Source organism: Seriola dumerili, unplaced genomic scaffold (genome assembly GCF_002260705.1).
Source record: "Seriola dumerili isolate Sdu_G_001 unplaced genomic scaffold, Sdu_1.0 BDQW01000078.1, whole genome shotgun sequence".
In the NCBI taxonomy this organism is placed as follows: Eukaryota; Metazoa; Chordata; class Actinopteri; order Carangiformes; family Carangidae; genus Seriola; species Seriola dumerili.
In genome coordinates this window covers 1,242,104-1,261,815 of record NW_019174333.1, presented here as the reverse complement: position 1 = coordinate 1,261,815, position 19,712 = coordinate 1,242,104, and the positions used below count along the sequence as shown (strand labels likewise).

Here is a 19,712-nt window from a genome sequence, read left to right as displayed (position 1 = left end):
ATGTGGTTTGGTAAACTCCAGCAGGCTTTCATATGAGTGTTACTCAAAGTGGCTTCTGTCTAACCTCTCTACCATGAAGGCCTGAGTGACGGAGAGCTGCTGAGACGGTCGTCCATCTCTGCAGAGGACTTCTGAAACTCTGTTAGAGTGGCCACCGGGCTCTTGGTCTCCTCCCTCACCAAAGCCCTTCTTACCTGGTTATTCAGTTTGGCTGGGCGACCGACTCTAGGAAGAGTGTGGGTGGTTCCAGACTTCTTCCATTTGTCAGTTATTGAGGCCACTGTTCTCCTGGGACACTCAAAGCTTCAGAATTGGTTTTATAGCCTTGTCCAGGTCTGTGCTTCGAGGTCCACAGAGAGTTCCTTGGACTTCCTGGTTTGGTTTCTGTCCTGGCATACAGTGTGAATTGTAGGATCTTATATACACAAGTGTCTACCTTTCTAAACTAAGTCCAATCGCTTCAGTTTACCACAGATGGACTCCAATCACGTTCTCCTTCATCTCAAGGATAATTAAAACAAACAGGACACAGTTTGGAGCCACAGCAAAAGCTCTGAATACTTTTGTAAATGAGAGAGTTCAGTTTCTTAAAACATGGGGGATTGGTTGTAGATTGATGGTCAAAGATGTCAATTCTATCCATTTACAATTAAATCTACATTTCCGATGACATTTTGCACTAGATCTATGTCTGCTAACATTTATTGCTGTGCAGTAGATTTGCCTATTTAATTATTTATATCTATTTTTTGCTCTGTTCCTTATTGTGTCATATTGGGCTTTTGTTTCTATGATTTGTGGTGGATATAGGGTTTTATATATGTAATGTAAGCTACTGGATACCTGAATTTCCCAATTAATAAATCTATCAAGGGGTCTGAATGCTTTCTGATGCCACAGCTGAGTAGTTTAATCAGTAATAATACATACTGTATATAACAGTAACATATTATGTGTGTAAAGTGCATTATAAACAATTCCCTCTGAAATGTTGTGAAGTATAAATAGAAAGTAGCGTCAAGTGGAAACACACAAGTGATTCCTCCACTGTATTATATTGATGATCAATGGAAATATTCGCCGATAATAATCGTTATGCAGTGTTTTTTTTTTCTTTTTTACAATTCACAGCCCACACACACACACTCAAAGGAGCGGCAGGTGTCAGCAGAACACACACCCTGAGCCTTCAGCAGGTAGCCGATGTGTTTCTACAGTATTTATGACCCAGTGTGAGTGTGGCTCTATCTGGAGCTGGAGCAGTGAGGGTTCAGGAGCCTATTACGGCTGAAGTCCTCTTGGTGACGCTCTGCTGACATCACTCCGATATTCCCCAGCTCAGCTCTCCGCATCAGACACACGGAGCTCCGCCGACTCTCCCACGCTCCGTCCACACTTTGTTTCAGTTTCGCTCCGCTCGCCGTGACCGAGTCACGCTGTCACACACAACCAGCCCACGGCTACCTGAGCGCACTGTGGCCGGCCCACACGGGGAGGGGTTTGGCTCTCTCTGTCATTAACAGATTCAAAAACGAGAGAGAGAGAAACTTAGCGCAGTCCTGGTTGAAGAGGTCCCTACACAGAGAAGCAGAGGGAAAGAGAATCGGCAACTTGGCTGATTTCAACCCAGGCTGTCTGAACTGAGCTCGAAGTTTCTTGGCTGATCGGGGAAGGAATACTTTGGAGCCCGTCTGCCCCACACAGCGCTGTTGTGGATATTTACGTCCACCTTGTCTCCTCTTTAGAAGAATGGCGAGAGATTACGCGGCGCGCTGTCCGGTCTCTCCGGTGAGAAACACTTGGCTGGTAGCGGCAACGATCCTCCTCGTTGCCAAAGGTAAGACGAAGCGACCCGAGCTGTGTTTGGTTAACGTTAGAGCCTCTTCGGTTGTCCACCTTCTCCAGCCCCGTGCGTCCTGAATGCGGGAAACCCTCAGCAATCCCAGCCGCACCGCCCGCGTTCTGGGTGTGCTGCATGTTCCCCCCCTGTCACGTCTCTTGTCTCCTCTCTGGCTGCTGTTTGTTGGACCGTGGGACCTGTTGTAAAAGTTTATTGTCGAGGGTCTCTGCCTGATCTGTGTGTTGAGTTTTGGTACGCCATGATAGGCGAGGTGTGGCTCTCCTGGTCTATGGTTTTTGTCCTAATTCCTCGCAGCTTCAGACGGCAGGTGACTGTTCAGGAGACCTAATCCTCCCTGAGCCTCTACAAACCCTTCAACAGGGCTGACCTGTAATTTGTGTTTACCTGTTGGAAAGTGTCGCAGGGAACAGCCACAGGTCTGATTATTAGCCATTAGAATAAGGGCAGAAATTGGTTTCTTATTCTGCAGAGCAACAGGGTGATGATGGGAAAACAGGGTCTCAGTAGGAAACGAGAATTGCTTGTATCTGCTCTTCAGGTGGCCCTTCAACAGTGAGTGCTTCCTTGTCAAGAGCCCTTAATGAATACCCATTTCAGTAATCCTATAATAAATTGCCTATAGAAATGGAAAATATCAGCGTGTCACCTCTGTATCTACACTGTGAATTTATATTTAAGGAGATTAAATTCCATAAATTGTGACAAGATTGTAGAGCCTGATGCATATCTGATTTTAAACCGATACTGATATTGATATTCAGAATGATAGAAAAAGCAGCTATTCTTTGATTTTAAAAAAACAAAACTTTTTTTGAAATAATCCTTTAAAGTCAGTTCTTTCATGGATGAATGAAAGGCTATTTTAAAATGGGACAAACAGCAACTGTAAAGATAAGATAGGGCTGGGTAACTTTAAAGCAGTCTAAACAAACATTATCAATAAAAACAAAAAACAAACATTGACAACTTGACATAAGAAAAATACGGTTCAAAAATATCTTTCTATGTACATATCTGCCAACATGCACTGATACAGATGTATCTGGGATAAGCCGATATTGGCTGATAGTATCAGCCTGCTGATGTATGTTGAGCTGTAAACTTACTGTGTTGCAAGCACGCTGCAAGAGTGAGTTTTATAGTAATAGCTTAAGAGAGAGAAGTTTTCAAATGTAAACCGAGGTTATTGATGAGCGCCACTGATGCCATAAATAAAATTAAGATAAGAAAGATAACTCACTATTGAGTAATGCAGATGCTTGATAGGAATATTGTGGAAATATTACACAGTAAACCAAACAAGTTATCAATAACTTTGCTAGTGATTACCATAGCAACACTTTCTCTCCCCATGTGAACATTGTAGTGTTAGATGTGGAGATAAACCTAAACTAAACATCACTAAAATGCAGTGCTGAGTGATGCAGACACGCTCTAACCCACAACAGAAGCAATTCCAGGAGTTTTTTTTTTCCTTCCCCAACTGGGACTAGCTACAAAATTCATAACAGCAGGCAGTCAAGCTACAGTGATCGGCATAAAAATCTGTGAGGCCGCTCTGTCAGCGTGAATCTGTCAGCCTGTTGTTTTCACCTGGGTGTAACTAGTATCATCTGTCAGAGCTGTCCCAAAATTGTCACCAAGGAAAAAGAAGATGGGTCATTATGGAATCTGGAAATATACTGTCTCGTGCGTTGACATGCCTTGGAGACATGCCTCTGAGATCAAAGCAAATGGGGTTGGGGGTGGGGCAAGGTACTTGAAGGATATGAGCCGCAGAGCCTTTGCTTTGCATTTTGCTGTAGCATCTGTTGCATAATAGGTGACAATGTGAGCTGTGATTTTCACTGAGTGTACAAGTCAGGAGGAAGATTTAACCTTGATTAGAATTTGCTCTGTAGTGGTATTTTGTTCCCTCCTTGAACATTCAGGGCGATGTGAGCCACAAGAACAGAAAAAAATCCCTGTGCAGTGGAACAAAAATGAGGACTATGGTGCTGGAGACCCCGGTACTGTAAGCCATACAACGCAGGTTGGGGTGAGGATGACAGATACTCAGCTGAGACTCTGCTACATCAGGCCTGTATTGTTAAAAAGCTGTCAGATTGTCATGACAGTATCCCCACAGGTTATGAATTAATTTGACTGTGCAGCAACACAACTGTCTTGTTGGAGGAAAAAACCTCCACACTCGCATTGCAGCTGGTTAGCCACAGAGTTACAGACTCTGAATGCAAAAGTAGAAGCTTGATTTTCCAAGATTGTCCTGACATATGAAACATTTTTGTGAGGAAACAAAAACGAGGAATGTATGGTCCGTCTGTCTGTTTTAATTTACGTGGAAAATATACAAGTGCTCTGTGGCAGCGGTGAAACTTTCACCGTGATGTGAAGCGAACCGTGTTAACCTTCAGTAAAACAGGCAAAACAGAGTTGAGAGGATATAATTCCACAGCAATGATAATTAAGTCACTTCAGGTGCACCCCCCCACCCCTGCTTGTCTCTATAGACTCGATCCTGTGCTGAAATGTCAATCACGATGAGTCCCCTCGACGGCTTGGTGGAGACGAAGGGCTGATTAGCTTATCACTTGGAGAGCAGGCGGCCAATGATTATCGCCCTCAGAGCAACGCAGCCTGATTATCGAGAGCTCTTATTAATGACTCATCGTTTGCCGTGTATTGTTGTTTTTGCATATTTGTGTAGCCTGTTCCGCAGCTCCGGTATGAGCTGTTTCGATTTGGGAACTAGCGCAGAAGAAGGTTGTGATGAAGAAGCATTGGAAGCTTTAAACCCTAAATAACCTTCTGCTCTTCCACTGGTGAGGCAGCAGCACATTTTGTAATCAAAGAATATCAACTGGTGAAGCAGTGAACTATTAAATTTCACTGCTTAATTATAAAACATAAACAACTTCTAAACAAGCATTGAGGTCAAGGCATTCATCAGTGAGCTGACCAGCACAGCCAGTTGTGCGCTTTTGGCTTCTTGGGCAGGCACAATTATTTTAATTTTTCTCTTAGCAGAATGTTTTAGTTGATTAATTATTGGAACAAGCCCAGAGGCTGAAAATCTCCCATTATTTCAAAAGCAAAGGGCAGTTTGAATAAAAATGCCAGTAATTTTCTCAGTTTAAGCAACAGATTTTTCCCACTTTACGTAACACAGACACCCACACACACACACACACACACACACACACACACATACACACACACACACACACATTGACATAAACCTGGGGTTGAAAATGATTTTGAGCCTTCACCATCTGTGGCGCAGAGGTCCCAGCCCCATTGTGGCTGATGGCAGTTAGACTAAATGTCAAGGAGTGTATCTCGGGAAAAGTGGTGTGTGCATGCGTGCGTGTGTGTGTGGAGAGGGTTTAGAGAGGGGTGGTCCTTTGTTGCCTTGAGAGCTGATCATAGGTGTCATCACTCAGTTGAAGTGTCAATAATGGTGTGAGGCAGCTGGATGCGTGGCAGGAGTGCATTTGAAGAGGTTTAATGATATGTTTTAGATCGACTTTTTGTGTGTTTGTTTGCAATCTTCCAAAAAATTAGAGCTTAAAGTCAATGGCAAACACAACACAATAATCAAAACAAAACTGCAATAAGATAACAAAAAGCAGTGGCACAGAGGAAGGTGCAATAAGTCATCCAAGCTGAATGTGATGATGCTTATTTAATGAAACATGAAATAATGATTTAGCCTCTTAATCCGAGACCCAGCACATTAAAAAAACACAAGCTGCTGTCATGTTGGAGACCAGAAATGAACTGTTTGGGTCCTGACCTGCTGTTAAAGGCACATTGGCCCCTGACTCAAATGTCAATGGCTCTTCCTGGTGAGACATGGGGCGATAATCATCCCTTCAAGAGCAGACGGTTGATGCTCATTGAGCTTATTAATGACTCACACCAACACAAACTGCATAGTAATGCTGGGGGCTGTTGGTGTTTAGGGCCGGTTTGTTTGTCATTGTCCGGGCGGTCGTGTGTGTGTGCTGGTGATTCTCACCCAGAAAGACACAATGATCAGGTCCTACTCTTCTGAAAGAATAAGTTTACATCTTAATTACAGCCTTTTAATGATTGATTGACAGACTGGCACACGGTGTTGCATCACTGTGATTTGTTTGTCTGCATTAATGTTTAAGTTTGTCTGGGTTTTAATTTTTGCCTCTGGGTTTTCTTATTGATCAAGGATTAAATTCTTAATGACTTCCCACGACTCTTCGTATGGACCTCTAACTTTGTGTTGCAGGCTCTTGCATAATGTTGTTTGGTTGTTTTTGTACAATGATACAAGGAGTTTAGATGCTCCTCTTTTAAAATATTCCCACGGCAGCGATTATGGCCACAGGCAGAGGTTGGCATGGTAGGTCACTTTCAGAGATTTGGAACTGGTTGTCATGGATACAGCTTTTGTGGATGCGATGACTTCACATCTCTTTGTTGTGCAGCCATGTGTGGTGTGTGTATGTATTTCTGTGGACTTAAAAAAAAAAAAGAAGAAGCTTTAATTAGGGGAAGAGATTGGACTCCAGGGTGATGTAAGAAGCTCCATCAGTCCGGCTCACGGAGAATCCAGGAAGCAGGTTTTAATTCATCACTCTGCCTGCCAAGAGTCAGTAAGCATGTCTCTGCACTTGGTCAGCATTTTTTCTTTTTCTTCATTCCACTTCTGAGGACACCAGTTACGTTTGGAGAAATAAACCATATCATGGCTAACACCTTGGCATTCCTTAGTGATTCTTCAGCAAACAGGTGTCAGTGGGAAGAGGGATTAGAGAATGGAGCCACAGGAACAGGGCCATGAATCACAATGGAGCTGATGTAAGGACGGTTTCACTGAGTCATGCAAGCCTTTTACCGATCACACACAAACTTTCTCTCTCTCACACACACACACACACACACACGATCAATGTGGCCACCTTCTCTGATTTTGACTTTTACCACTATGCAGGGTAAAGGAAACTTGCAGCCAGCTCAGTCTTTCATTTTCCCCTTCTTTTATTCACCCATTCTTTCTGCCTCAGTCTTATTCTCTCACCCTCTCTTTCACTGTCATTCTTCTGCTCACGACCCTATTTTCAGCAGGCCTGGCTGGCTGCCGCTCTGTGCCGGCTCCCGAGTGGGGGCCCTTTTGTTGGAACAGCTTTTGGAGGAATTAAAAAGGGTGCCAGTACACCCCCCCCTCCTCTTCCTCCCTCTGTCCACTCCGCTGCTCTCAAATCTTCTAGGCCTCATTGTTTAGAGAAGCATTGCGCTAAAGAGGGTAAGAGAGAGGGGGGAAATTCAAAATGGTGAAAATGTTTAGACAAACGTCCCTGCTCTGTCTCCCACTCTGTCCTGAGCTCACCCATTCCACAGACCTCAGCGAGCACTGTCCATCCTCTCTTCTTGTTCACTCACTGTTTCCTCTCCAGATATAGTCTGCTGGCGACAAAGTGGAAATTGCTTTCACCGTCTGTGCGGGAGTGCTGTAGGGGTTAGGCTGTGATGTGACTTTGTGACATTTCCTCTAGTGCCCATGTGGGCAATTAATAACCGCAGTAACATTGTTTGCTTCACTTGTATCATTATGGAGCCTTTTGCCGGGGTTTTTTTCCCGCAGAGGGAATTTAAGGTGACAGCAGTCTTCAGATTTTATCATTCCGGCCACAGTACAACTTGTTTAAAGAGCATGACTGGCATCAATGCTAACTGAAGTAAAATCACATCTGGTGCAAGGTGAAAAGGCAACAGAGCAGGATGATATGCAAGCTAATTAGCACTGGCTTTTTAAAATGTCAATGGCATTTCTAATAGGATGCAATCACCAAACCACTTCTCTGTTTGGGCTTATAGCCACATGTTGGCACAGCCATGCACTTGAAACAGATTCTTTATTGGCTTCTTAGCATTTGTGTTTATTTAGGAAAATAACACAACACAACCACAAGAAACCCCAAAATGATAGTAGAGTTCAACTCCACCATGACACCGTGTTAACGAAAACTGAACATGACTGGCTTCATAAAAGGAAGAGGATGTAATGCAGTGCTGCTGTATGGGTTGACATTAGACTGGAAAGATGTTGTATGTTTTTTGTTTTTCAGGGAGAATTTCAAGCACGATGCTGTCAAAAGGATGAGACGGAAGATCTCTGTAGTGTTTTGTTTTTGAATACCTTTATAAACAGAGCCTGTTCGTTGTTTTAAGCATATTTTAACAACGAATCATTTTATTCTTTTAATATGGAACTGTAATGTGAGGGTTGGGTATGTGATGGTTTGGATCACTCTTGTTAAAAGAAAGAGCTGGACGGAGACGGATTCACTTTTCGCGCAGCACCTCTACTTTTCTCCGTCGTTCGCCTCCCAACGACAACACTTCCTGTCTTTAAGTCACATGTCACCTAGCTAAACCAATCAGAGGCCTGAAGGATTTAGACTGTTGTAAGTAAGAGAAAACTAGAGTGATTGATTCAGGAGGTTACCGTAACTGTTTTAAAAATGCAGATGTAAATATTTAACCTGGTAAATATTTAGATAATTATTGTGAAAATAAAAAATCGTTAACTGTAAACATAAATCTGTAAATAAGTAACTGTAAAACACTGTACATATATTTTTAGTGAATTAACTCAATATACAGTGTGAATCATCAACATCTAAAAAGAGTTTTCTAAGTTATAGCTGGTGCTTCCTATAGTCAGAGCACTAAGGAAGGGCTTCACACATCTACACAGGCATAAGTTTAAATCAATTTTGTAATAAAGAGTATAACTCAAAGTTTAGTAGGTGGTGACTGAGGCCATTTACTCACTGTGACAGAGCGATGGTTTTCGGATACTGGCCCTGAACACTCAGATTTAGTTCCTATAAGCAGAATGACAGGATTAATTTTGCAGCCACTTCTAAGAATCATCATCAACCGTTATCAGCTGTGTTTCATCATGAGTCAGTTTCAGAAAAGGTCATGGTTGGATGGTGAGTGAAGGCTTTTGCATTGCTGGGAAAGTCCAGGTCACAGAAGCCAGTAAGATAAAGAAAAGTCAATTTCCTGGCCCAGTTCAAGTACTAACACTAGAATGTCAGACCATTGTCAACTGTCTTCAAGACGTTTCTGTCTTAGTGTTCCCAGACCCTCTCTCTTTACAAACCTGCAGTAACAGTTATTAAGAAAATAATAATAGTGGGCTATAACATTTTGCTGTCCTGTGCGAACAGCTTTTGCGCTTTTACTCTTCTATACCCCCCCCCCCCCCCCCCCCCCCCAAAAAAAAAAAAAAATACTGGCCAGCTCTACCTCATCTGAAATTCATAGCACTCAGAGAAAGAAAGCATGGACAGTGGAAAATCTTAATGTCTTTTTGGAGTGAAAGAAGAAACTCAGCACATCACTGACGTAATGCAGATAGAATTGGGAATAGAGAGCATCAATTTATCTTGCTTTCCCTGTCCATAAATGACCCTCCTGCTCTGTGTAGCCTGTTGACAAGGAGACTGTTAGCAACAAGTTGCGGAGGTGAGCAGCTAGCCAGCAGAGAGAGAGTGAGAGAGTGTCTGTAATAATGAAAAGTTAAAATGAAACAGGGCTAAAGACTTGGATTTGTGTTCAGCTCCTCTCTCACCTCTGTTAGTGTCCTTGCCTGATCCAATATCATTGTTCAAATTGACTGCCTTGCCTTTCGGTGCACGTACGTGCGTGTCGATGGCGATCGTCTTGATCGACTGCGTCCGCTCTGACAGTATTGTTTCTCATTTGCATTACTCAAGCTAACATCTCCCCTCCTCACCCTCTTCACAAGTGGCTACTGTTCACACAGCAGCACATTTCTATGCAAGTCACACACACATTGAAAGAAAATACCGGTGCCATTTAGAGTTATAGCCCATTAACTACTTCCTCTGTCTAGTGTACATTTCCTCCAATCAAATCTGCAATGCATGTCATATGTAATTATATCATATATTTCTTCTTTTTTTTTTTGTATACAAGCTCTGCTGTTATTTCAGACCTGGCTTGCTATGAATGGCTGTCCTGACAAACAAAGCCGCCATATGGAAATAAGACATAGATGAGACAATTTGTCAGGCTGCATGTTTTCCAGGGATTATTTCCTGCTGGAGACCTCTATGTATTCCTGTGGGTGTCAGGTGACTGACAGGAAACAGACTCTCTACATTCTGTACTAAAAAGGGACATGGGTTCCTGTCAGCCTTTAGTCAAAGACACTGACATGTTCTCTGGTCCAATGAGAGGTCACTGAATGTGTGGATTGACATGAAAACACTAATTTCTGATAATTCACAAAACACAAACTAATGGTAAATGGATGGACCGCACTTTTCCAGTCCTAAAAACCACTCAAAGCACTTTACACTACCATTAACATTCACCCAATCACACGCACATTCATACAGTGCTTTGTATATACACAGCGCATCTCTATCACACACAATGCTGATGGCATTTTGGTGTTCAGTATCTTGCCCACTTTGGACACTTTGGCTACGTCCACACTACCACGTTTTCATACATGTGGACTGGAGGAGCCGGGGATCAAACTACCTGAGCCACAGCCGCCCCCAACTATGACACAACCAGCTACGTCATTTGTTTCTGTGGAGAAAAGAATAGGCTGCATGTTAATGTGCACACACACCAGCATTACCCCTAAGTTTTCAACTAAGAATTACCTTTAAAAAATGTAATTGAACTCTTTCCACAATACTTAGCATCCCTGCGATCAGGTGGTGGAGTGGATTGGACAAGCTTCTCCTGTCCTGTCTTTTAGCAAGACGCCAAACAGCACATAGGTTTAACTGTCAGGAGTCACTGTCGGGACGATTGAAACAGTTGTTTCAATTAAAGTTTTTTTGTGTGAAAAAAATCCAAACGTGCATCATTGACCGTTTGGCCATATGCTCTAAAGATGAAATTTAATATTTTTCATTAAGATGAATCCCACAATATGTTTGCAACCACATATTAAGAAGGACCAAGTCAGACAATTTGAATAAAAACAAGAATAATATAAAGACTGTCGTGTTTCATCTGTCCCATGGATCATTCAAATTTGACCAAAATTGTTTCACATTTGTGCAAAATAACACCTGGTATCTACAGACCACACATGTGAGATGTTTGTGTCTGTAAGGTTATCTAACGACCCTGCTCTCCCCTACATGTAAGGGAGAAATGTGGTGTTGTGTTTTCCTGGTGGCGGACCATTTCCTGTCTTCAACATTACATAGTAATATTGTAGATGTCTGGTGAATCGTTCTGTCCTCATTTACCCATAAATTTTCCAGTAAGTCAGCTCACACCAAAGCAGTACACAAACACAGATGCACAGACAGGTTGCTCACCCTCCCTCGCCTCTTCCTTTCGGCCGCTGCTAAACCTGATTAATTGCTTCCATATCCCTCACTAATTCAGCTGTTGATTGAGAGATTCGCTGTGACAGCTGCAGCACAATGCTTTGTCTTTCTCCCTCTCCACCTCCCTGCTCGCTGTGAAGAAACCCTTCCCTTAGCTCGTGACTTTCCCCGTCTCTAATCTAAAGCTGTAGGTCACCTCTCTATTCACATGATTCAAGGAGTGGATTTTCTCATATGAACTCAAACTCAAAAGTTTTTTTTTTTTTTGACACAAAAGGTTGATGTTCTTTTGACATGAAACTATTCAGTATTCCAGACGGATCCGGACTTTCAGTCCTTTGGCAACCGTCGATGGACGTTTTCATTTGCATGATAGAATTACAGAATTCTTTCAAAGGCAGGATTTTCTATTTTTTTCTTTAATAGTATATCATTGTCAAATGACTTGAGATATTGCCTGGTGCTTTTCTATAGGCCCTGTGGGCTTTCGTTTCACAGCTCATTTCAATATTTCTCCTCCCTGCTGCTTTTGATGCTTACACTTACCTGTCAGTCAGCCAGAAGTGTGTTCGGCTGTTTCTTTTTTTGTAAGTGAGGATCCGGTCCAAGTCCTCCTCAATTAGACCAAATGAAAGTGCAAAACAGATTAGTGAGCCTACTGCTTGTAAATAGCTACGGTCGAACATCTGTCATCCTCCTAACTGCTGTGTGTGTGTCATTGTCGGCATCGAGAGGTTCAGGGTAAATGTCTCTGTGCAAGTGTTATCAAAATTAAAGCCTTTGCTGTGTTTACTGAGGTTTGTGTTCAGTGATGAGAATGATTCAGATTTAATTCTGTAATCATGAGTCATTTCACAACAATAAGGAGGTGCAGCAACTTCCTTCTGGAAAAAAGGGGATCCACATTCAGTTGTACAGTGTTGTGTGTGTGTGTGTGTGTGTATGTGTGTGCGTCTACGCGTGCGCTTGTGAAACGCTCCCTCTGTTAGCTGCAGTGACAAAGCCACGGTGGATTGTGTGATGGGAGACGATGTGAGTCACAGTGACAGACGGAAAGAGATACAGAGATACACACACACACACACACACACACACACACACACACCAAACCTTCTCTTCTCTTCTCTTCTCTTCTTACAGTGATTAAATATCTTACGTCCAAACCCAAGGCATCATTAATGACAAAGTTCTTGACAGATGAAAACCGTCACAGATCCTCTATAATAAAAGATAATGCATTACAAGCGGCGCCAATGTTAAGAAATGGTGTATACTTCCTGTCTCCTAAGTGGGTGTGGTCGTGATTGCTTGGTCATGTCAAAACAACAACGCCAAAGAAACAAGTTTTATTTTCATTTTAACTTTTAATTGATCATTGAGATCTGTGTTGTGAGATCTCACAAGAGTTTGTTGCTGAGACGGAGACAGGTCTTGAACGAATGAATTTTCTCCTGTTCAGTATGAAAAACTTCATTTTAATGTCAAATTGTTCTGAAGATCTGTGGCTTGTACAAAATTGATCCAATATTTTTTTTTTTTGGGTGACTGTGAGGAGAAAGAATCATAACCTGTGATCAAGTTCACATCTCCTGCTGGAGTGAACAGACTCAGACCTGCTGCTGGTCTCCTAAAGGGGCGGGGAGGTGGAGAAACCCACGTGGCACAATTACAGGAAATGATTGTAAGTGTGCCGTCTCCTTTTTCAACTCTTTCTGCATGCATCACACCACCATACCATCCGACCCGCAGCTGCACTTTTGCTCCATCCTTTGGGAGGAATTGTTAGAAAAGATAATATTTTATTGGCTTTTCCAGTTTGGAATCACATGAAGGAGGACTCTCACTACCTGAATGTTTTCTCCTACCTGACCAATGACTTCATTTCAATACCTTTACTAGTCTAGAAACATACCTCATTGTAGAAATAACACAATTACTAAACATCTTAAACAGAAGAACAATGTCTCAAACTGTACCTATGTTTGACATAATATTAAACGAGGTTGGAGACAATGAAGCATACTGTATCTGGCTAACAAAAGGAGTAACTGTGTTATTATGAGCTGGCCAATTATGGCAATAATCTGCTAATCTTCTTGCTGCATTGAAACTGGAATATCCATCCATCCATCCATCCATTTTATAAACCGCTTATCCTGTTGAGGGCTGCGGGTGCTGGAGCCTATCCCAGCATGCACTGACTGAGAGGCAGCGCACACCCTGAACAGGTCCCGGGGGAGGGGCACCCTGTGGCTGTCAAAGGCCCTGTAATTGGAATAGGTAATGCAAAGTAAAAAAGCTTTAATATTTCAGTATGCTGCATGCAACAGCTGATCTACAGTGCTTCTTTCATGGTATAACATGCAGCACAGGTTCAACGTGAGTCAGACTATGTGTTCATTAAGTAAGGGATTACTAAATTCACAGTAAACCATGTCATTTATGTTAAAAATATAAATATAGTTTGTCCATTCATAGGAAAATTTCCATTTTAGTTTAGCTAAAGCGAGAAGAAACTGGTACATCAGGATCGAGCAGTGAGTAATGAGTTATTAATCTGGTAACATTAAATAATAAATATAATTTGAACTGGTAAAATATCATTTTCTTTACTGTACTCTACTTGTTACTTATATCAGATGTACTTTGCACTGCAGGGATCAGTATCTGCCATGCTATCACTGTCAGAAATGGTATAAATGTTAGTGCAATGCGAGTAGTGTTAATATCACAGTGTGTAATTTTGACTCGACCCCTTAAACACCTAAAAAGGTGAATTTCACTGAGCCAGCAGCTCGCCTCCTCTCTCTCTTGGTGTTTGTGCTTACCTCAAAAAACTCCATTAACTAAAGGAGTTAGGATTGGAAAATGGAAAATGACTTCCGTGCCTGGGTCTCTGACCTATCCGCCTCCTCATCCCAGAGTCTATTTCCAGGCGTTGGGTTTTTTTGAAATGGGAGGATGCTTTCTTAATCCTCGGGGATGCATCTGAGAACGGGAGCGAAATGCTTCAACTGTTCTCGTTTCCCAGCACGCCAGCGTCCTGATGGGTGGCAGACTGGCTGCCCAGTTAGCAGGCTGGACGGAGAGAAAAGGATGCTAATGAGATGTGTGCTGCTCTTTCATGTGTGTCCTCTCCTCTTCCCAGCATGCCGTTTCTCTTGACTCTGTGGGTGTCTAAGCTATAAGCATCTCGGTTTCCAACTGCTAATGTACAAAGTGACCGTGTCTGAACTGAAAAAGTTGAATAGGTTTGGAATTGAATCAGGCTTTTTTTTTGATATGAAAGGCAGCGGAAGGGGACCGTGTTAATGAGCTCGTTTCGATCATCACTCATTCCTCACAGTCATCAGCAGCATGAAGCTCTGGCCACAGGGACGGAGAACGGAGCGAGACAAAGAAAGAGGATGATGGCCACAAAGCTAAAAGCTTAAATAAACCGAGTCAACAAACAGCCAAAGTAGCTGATTTAGGACTTCAACAATCAAATGATTCTTCTCTTGTCTCTCCAAATGTCCTCTTTCACAGGATTACACCAAATCATCAACATCAAACACATGCTGCCATCCCACTTCAACACTTCAGCCTTTTTAAACTTCATATTACAACTTCATGTCTATCTTTTGTAACTTATAACTTAACCTCAGTATTGATATCAAATGAAATCTCATTAAAGTTGAAATCTGTGAGAGTCAAGCAAAGAGAGGACCATGTTGGTTGTTGTGCATGTTCTGTAAATTTTTACCAAAGTATAATGATCAATGTGCAGAGGTTTGAAAGATATGACATGAGTATGACATGATATGAGTGAACATTTCTTCATTATTCTTTGTACCTGTCACCCACAGAGGTAAATGGGGACTCGGGCTCAGAAATTACTTCGTTACCTTGTTTGTGAGTTTTAGAAAACGCAGAATTTGAGATTCGTCTGCTGAACAAAAAAACCTTTCTAATGCAAGAAGCTACAAAAATCCAAAATTATAATTTTCCCAGCATCTGAATTTGCTTGTTATTTGTTTTCTGAGTTTGATTTTTGCTTTTTCTTGACAAGAAAGTTTGTAAATCCAAGGCTTTCTGCAGCTGAGTTAAGAAAGATGGATGTTAATGCAAGTTTCAAGTTTCTGAAAAATGATTTTTACACTATACCGAGATGAATGGAGAGTGTTTAGACGATAGAAAATTGTAACCTAATGAATGATTTAAATTGAATGCATCAAAACATGCTAAACCACACTTATGGTCTTTGCAATTTGCATAATATTTTCTTTCTGAAATGGTTGCCAGTCTTGGCACATTCCCATCATGCACCATGGGAGATGTGGTTTACACAGGATTGTGTACCATGGCTCGAGTTCTGGATTCTGCTCCAGAATTGTAGCAGTGGGATCATCTTTGTGTCTTTTCATGGAGAATGAAAATGATGATGAAAATGACGTGTTTGTTTTGCTTAAATGCATATTGCTGTACAATAGCACAGAAAGAGTTTCCTCCATTTAAACTATACTGATTACTTTACAAAGGGATTGCCACTATGAAAGTAAAATGTGATAGTCACGCATTAACATTTTAGTGAATTGAGTCATGCAGTCATAAACTACTGCCATGATGAATTTTAAAATTAGCTTTTTGAAAATGAAAATGCATTGGGTTTAAGCCTTCCAGCTGATCCTCTGTTTGGTTGAACTGGCTTTCACAGGAGGCAATCACTGCACCCACTTTATCATTGCTCCATTACAACTCAGTTGGTTTGAGATGGTAGTGAGCATTATGTAATTGCTTGTTAGAACTTAATACACAATGGGCATGATGGGTTAAATGGCAATTAGCACAGTGTGTGTGTGCGTGTGTGTGTGTGTGGGGGGGATGGATGCAGCCAGGTGGTGCAGAGGGAGGAACCTTTTGCCCGGCGTAACCTGAAGCAGTTTAAGGCTCAGGGTTCACTCTGTGTTTGACTTGACAGGTCTGGCTGAGCCGTCATCCTGTTGCTTCTGTTCATGCTTCTTCTTCTTTTCTTTTTTTTTTTTTTTTTCAATTGTACCGGGCTGGTGAGGTTAGTGCACTGTGACAACTCTCACCCTCTCTGAGTGTCAGTGCACTGGCCCCTTTCTTCCTGAGATGACGAGGAGTGAGTGAGGACAGGAGTGCGACACCCCCCCCCCCCCACACACACACACACACACACACACACACACTCATGTTTTATTCCCACAGTGTGACTGCTGGTGCGTTTTAGAGTGGCATGCTCAGACACTAGGATGATCCCCGTGCTGCCCCTTCAGCACACTGACTCTGTCCCCCACACATGAAGAAACTGCTACAGTCACTCTCAGTCTGGTGGAACCACTCGATGGCGGCCCCCTGACAGCTATCCAGTCACAGCCTCTTCTTGCAGAAAACAGATAAAAGCTGTTTTTTAAAAGTCTTTTCTCATGTCATCTCTCTCCACTCCTGTCTTTTTTTCTCTCTGTTGGCAGTGAGGTGTGGGTGTTGGCAGGATGTGTGTGTGTGTGTGTGTGTGTGTGTCAGTGTCTGCGTGAACATGTGTATCTCACTATACGTGTTTGCATGCATGCTGGGGATTATCACTTTATATTTGTGCAGATGCGAGAATGACAGAGCGAGACACAGAAACATAGCTGAGTACTGACTTAACCATCGTCTTTGTGGCTGCTGAAGTCGTGAGCTGCAGCAGAGACCAGAAAAATATACGCACTAGAACTGATTTGTTTCATATTTTTCAGTCCTGGTGCTATTTTAATGCCCACATTTTAATACTGATACTCAAGAATATAAGTGTTTTTCTTTAGAAATCTTTAATTTGATTAAAAGAAAAAGCTTCTGCAATGCATCAGTATTTAATTTTGTCTTTACAAAACTTTGCCTAACTGAAGCATTGTCTAAAATAAACAAATTTATCAATTAAAATGTTCGACTTAAGGTTTAACAGTTAATCGTTTCATAGATTAGTCTGTCAACAAATATATAGTTGTTAAATCAAGTAAATTTGGCAAATATACTCTGATTTGAGCTTCGCAAATGTGAAGATTTGCTGCTTTTTGTGTTTTTATGTCATTTAAATTAAATGTTTTGGAGATTTTGGACCATTTCAAATTGTTATTTTGGGCTCTCAAAACTTGTAATGGACATGTTTCCCTGTTTTCTTTATATTTCTTAGACCAAATAATGAGATGTTAGAAAAAACCACTTGGCAGATTGATCAATGCTGAAAAGAATGTTGTTGCAGACCTGTTTCTGATCAGTGAAGAATTATACAAGTGATTTAACAATTTAAGTCACTTTTGGTATGTGAAAAATTTCATGAACATGCACGTGAATGGATGTGCACTTGCAGATGTCTGCATTCAAAATCGCACTCTTAAATTAACTGGTTCAAAGTGTGCTGTCCCTGTGGTACAGTGACTTTATGTGCACCATGTATCCATGACGTCACTAGTTCAACTTGTAACTTTGTCCCTTGTCACCCTCTGCCAATGTACGCCTGTTTTTGTACCCAGTAAAGTAAAAAAATGCCAAAAATAACCATATAAAAAACAGGCGACCACAGCTGCCTTGTTGTTTGGCAAAAGGACAAGTGAATGACACGGATTCCTCCTCCTCCTCTTCTTCCTCTTTGTCTCATTGGGCTGGTTGGCTAGTTAGTTGATTGGCAGGATTACCACCAGTGGAAGGATTATTGTCACAAAGACGTTTCAAGCCCTCCCACCTCTGGTATCATCTGCTCAGCACAACGCACACGATGAGGAAGGGTGTCATTTCCTAATATATGACCGCAGATGGGTTAATTATCAGCCTTAATCAGTCTGTTATCACCAGTGTAATGCAGACAAGTGCAGACACACTGCTGTTCAGGCTTTAACAGATACACACACTCACTCACACACACACACACACACACACACACACACACACACACACACACACACACACACACACACACACACACACACAGTGATAGCCACTAACATTTGTCACCACAGATTTCCAAGTAAATGAGATGAGATTGTACATGTCAGTTTTCTACTTTTTGGCATTAAAACTGTTGTCCCTCCAGGAGATTGTCACGACTTGCTTGGCCAATCATAATACAAACCGGACTGGCATGGCAAAATGTACTAGATCAAAATGTTTTAATCCCTCGTCTGTTTCCACGCGACACGCGCTCTAAAGAGAAGGAGCAGCTACATTCCCCTCGGAGCAATGCCGAACAGTTCGGTGGAAATGAAAAGAGGTAGCGCTCGGAATGGCATCCGCATTCAGAATTAATTAGCCTGGTGCCATATTTGGAACAAGGCGGGACAAAGAGGAAGAATTAAACAAGAATGGGGCAGACAGCAGCTGGTAACTAATCCAATAAATGATTTTGTGTTATTAAAACGCTCATACCAGCAGCGAGATTAAAGCCAGAGTCAGTTTTGATTAATGAGAAGCGTGGTTAATCAAGTCTGTCTCCACAACACACACGGGGACAGATGTAAACACGTGGACACACACACACACACACACACAGACACACACACACACACACACACAAACACACACACACACACACACACACACACGGACAAACATGTTTATGTTGGGTTATTGCATAGTTTTGACTGATTTTATTTGACATATAGAGAAGATCTCTACTCTACATGTGTGCCTGTGTGTGTGTGTGTGTGTGTGGGTGTGGGTGTGTGATATTCTTGACTGTGGTTTCCTGTGCTGTGTGAAAGTGGGTCATCTCTGGCTTTGTTGACAGGAGGTAATCTGTGCAGCACCTGAGATTTGAAATGTTTCTTGGTTTGCTCGATGTCAGTGTTTTGCATTTAGATTTATTTGTACTTTTACTTCTTCCTGGAGGGGGCGTGGTCGTGGACGAATTAATTTGAGGCTGCAGGGTTTTGTTTTTCAGTTTCATTGGAAATATTTCACGTTTAGCTTTGAAGCTAACTGCTAATGTTTTTGTGGCCTCAGTGTTTTTATAATTGTGTGTCTCTGTCCTTGAATTCACTGCGTGAGCTCATTTGCTTATTTTAGTTTAGTCGGCCTGTCCTTGATTTGACCACAGGTTTGTCCGTTTGTGTCTTTCTGCATGCGGTCCAGTCTCAGATGCTGCAGGCCTGGTGTGTGTGTGTGTGTGTGTGTGTGTGTGTGTGTGTGTGTGTGTGTGTGTGTGTGTGTGTGTGTGTTTCCCTGTGTTATTGTCTGCCAACTGCAGCATTCAGATCTCAGATCAATGCAGGTTACAACAGTAGCTGGGTTCACACATTCCATTACCAAATATGGGCAACAGAGCACAACGCAAATTACTGTCAGGCCTCAGGCTTGTTTAGTGTAATCACTCCTCTCCTCCGTTCCTCTTCCTGTTTCTCCTCTTAGACGTTTCCCCTCCTCTCCTTGTCATTTTGTCACTTCATTTCCTCCTTTTTCCTTCGACTCATCTTTGCTCTTTTTTTCTTCTTTATATG

The 19,712-nt window shown here is 42.1% G+C and overlaps 1 protein-coding gene across 2 annotated transcripts in view; it reads left to right on the top strand.

The window, feature by feature from the left end:
• The first annotated feature begins 1,463 nt into the window (after positions 1-1,463).
• Positions 1,464-19,712, top strand: part of LOC111220842 (poliovirus receptor-like) — a 291,785-nt gene continuing 273,536 nt past the window's right edge. For both annotated transcript variants that reach the window (XM_022744082.1, XM_022744081.1), the window contains exon 1: positions 1,464-1,837. In XM_022744082.1, coding sequence (XP_022599803.1) covers positions 1,750-1,837 — 88 coding nt within the window. In that variant the 5' untranslated portion in view covers positions 1,464-1,749. The remainder of the gene's footprint in view (positions 1,838-19,712) is intronic.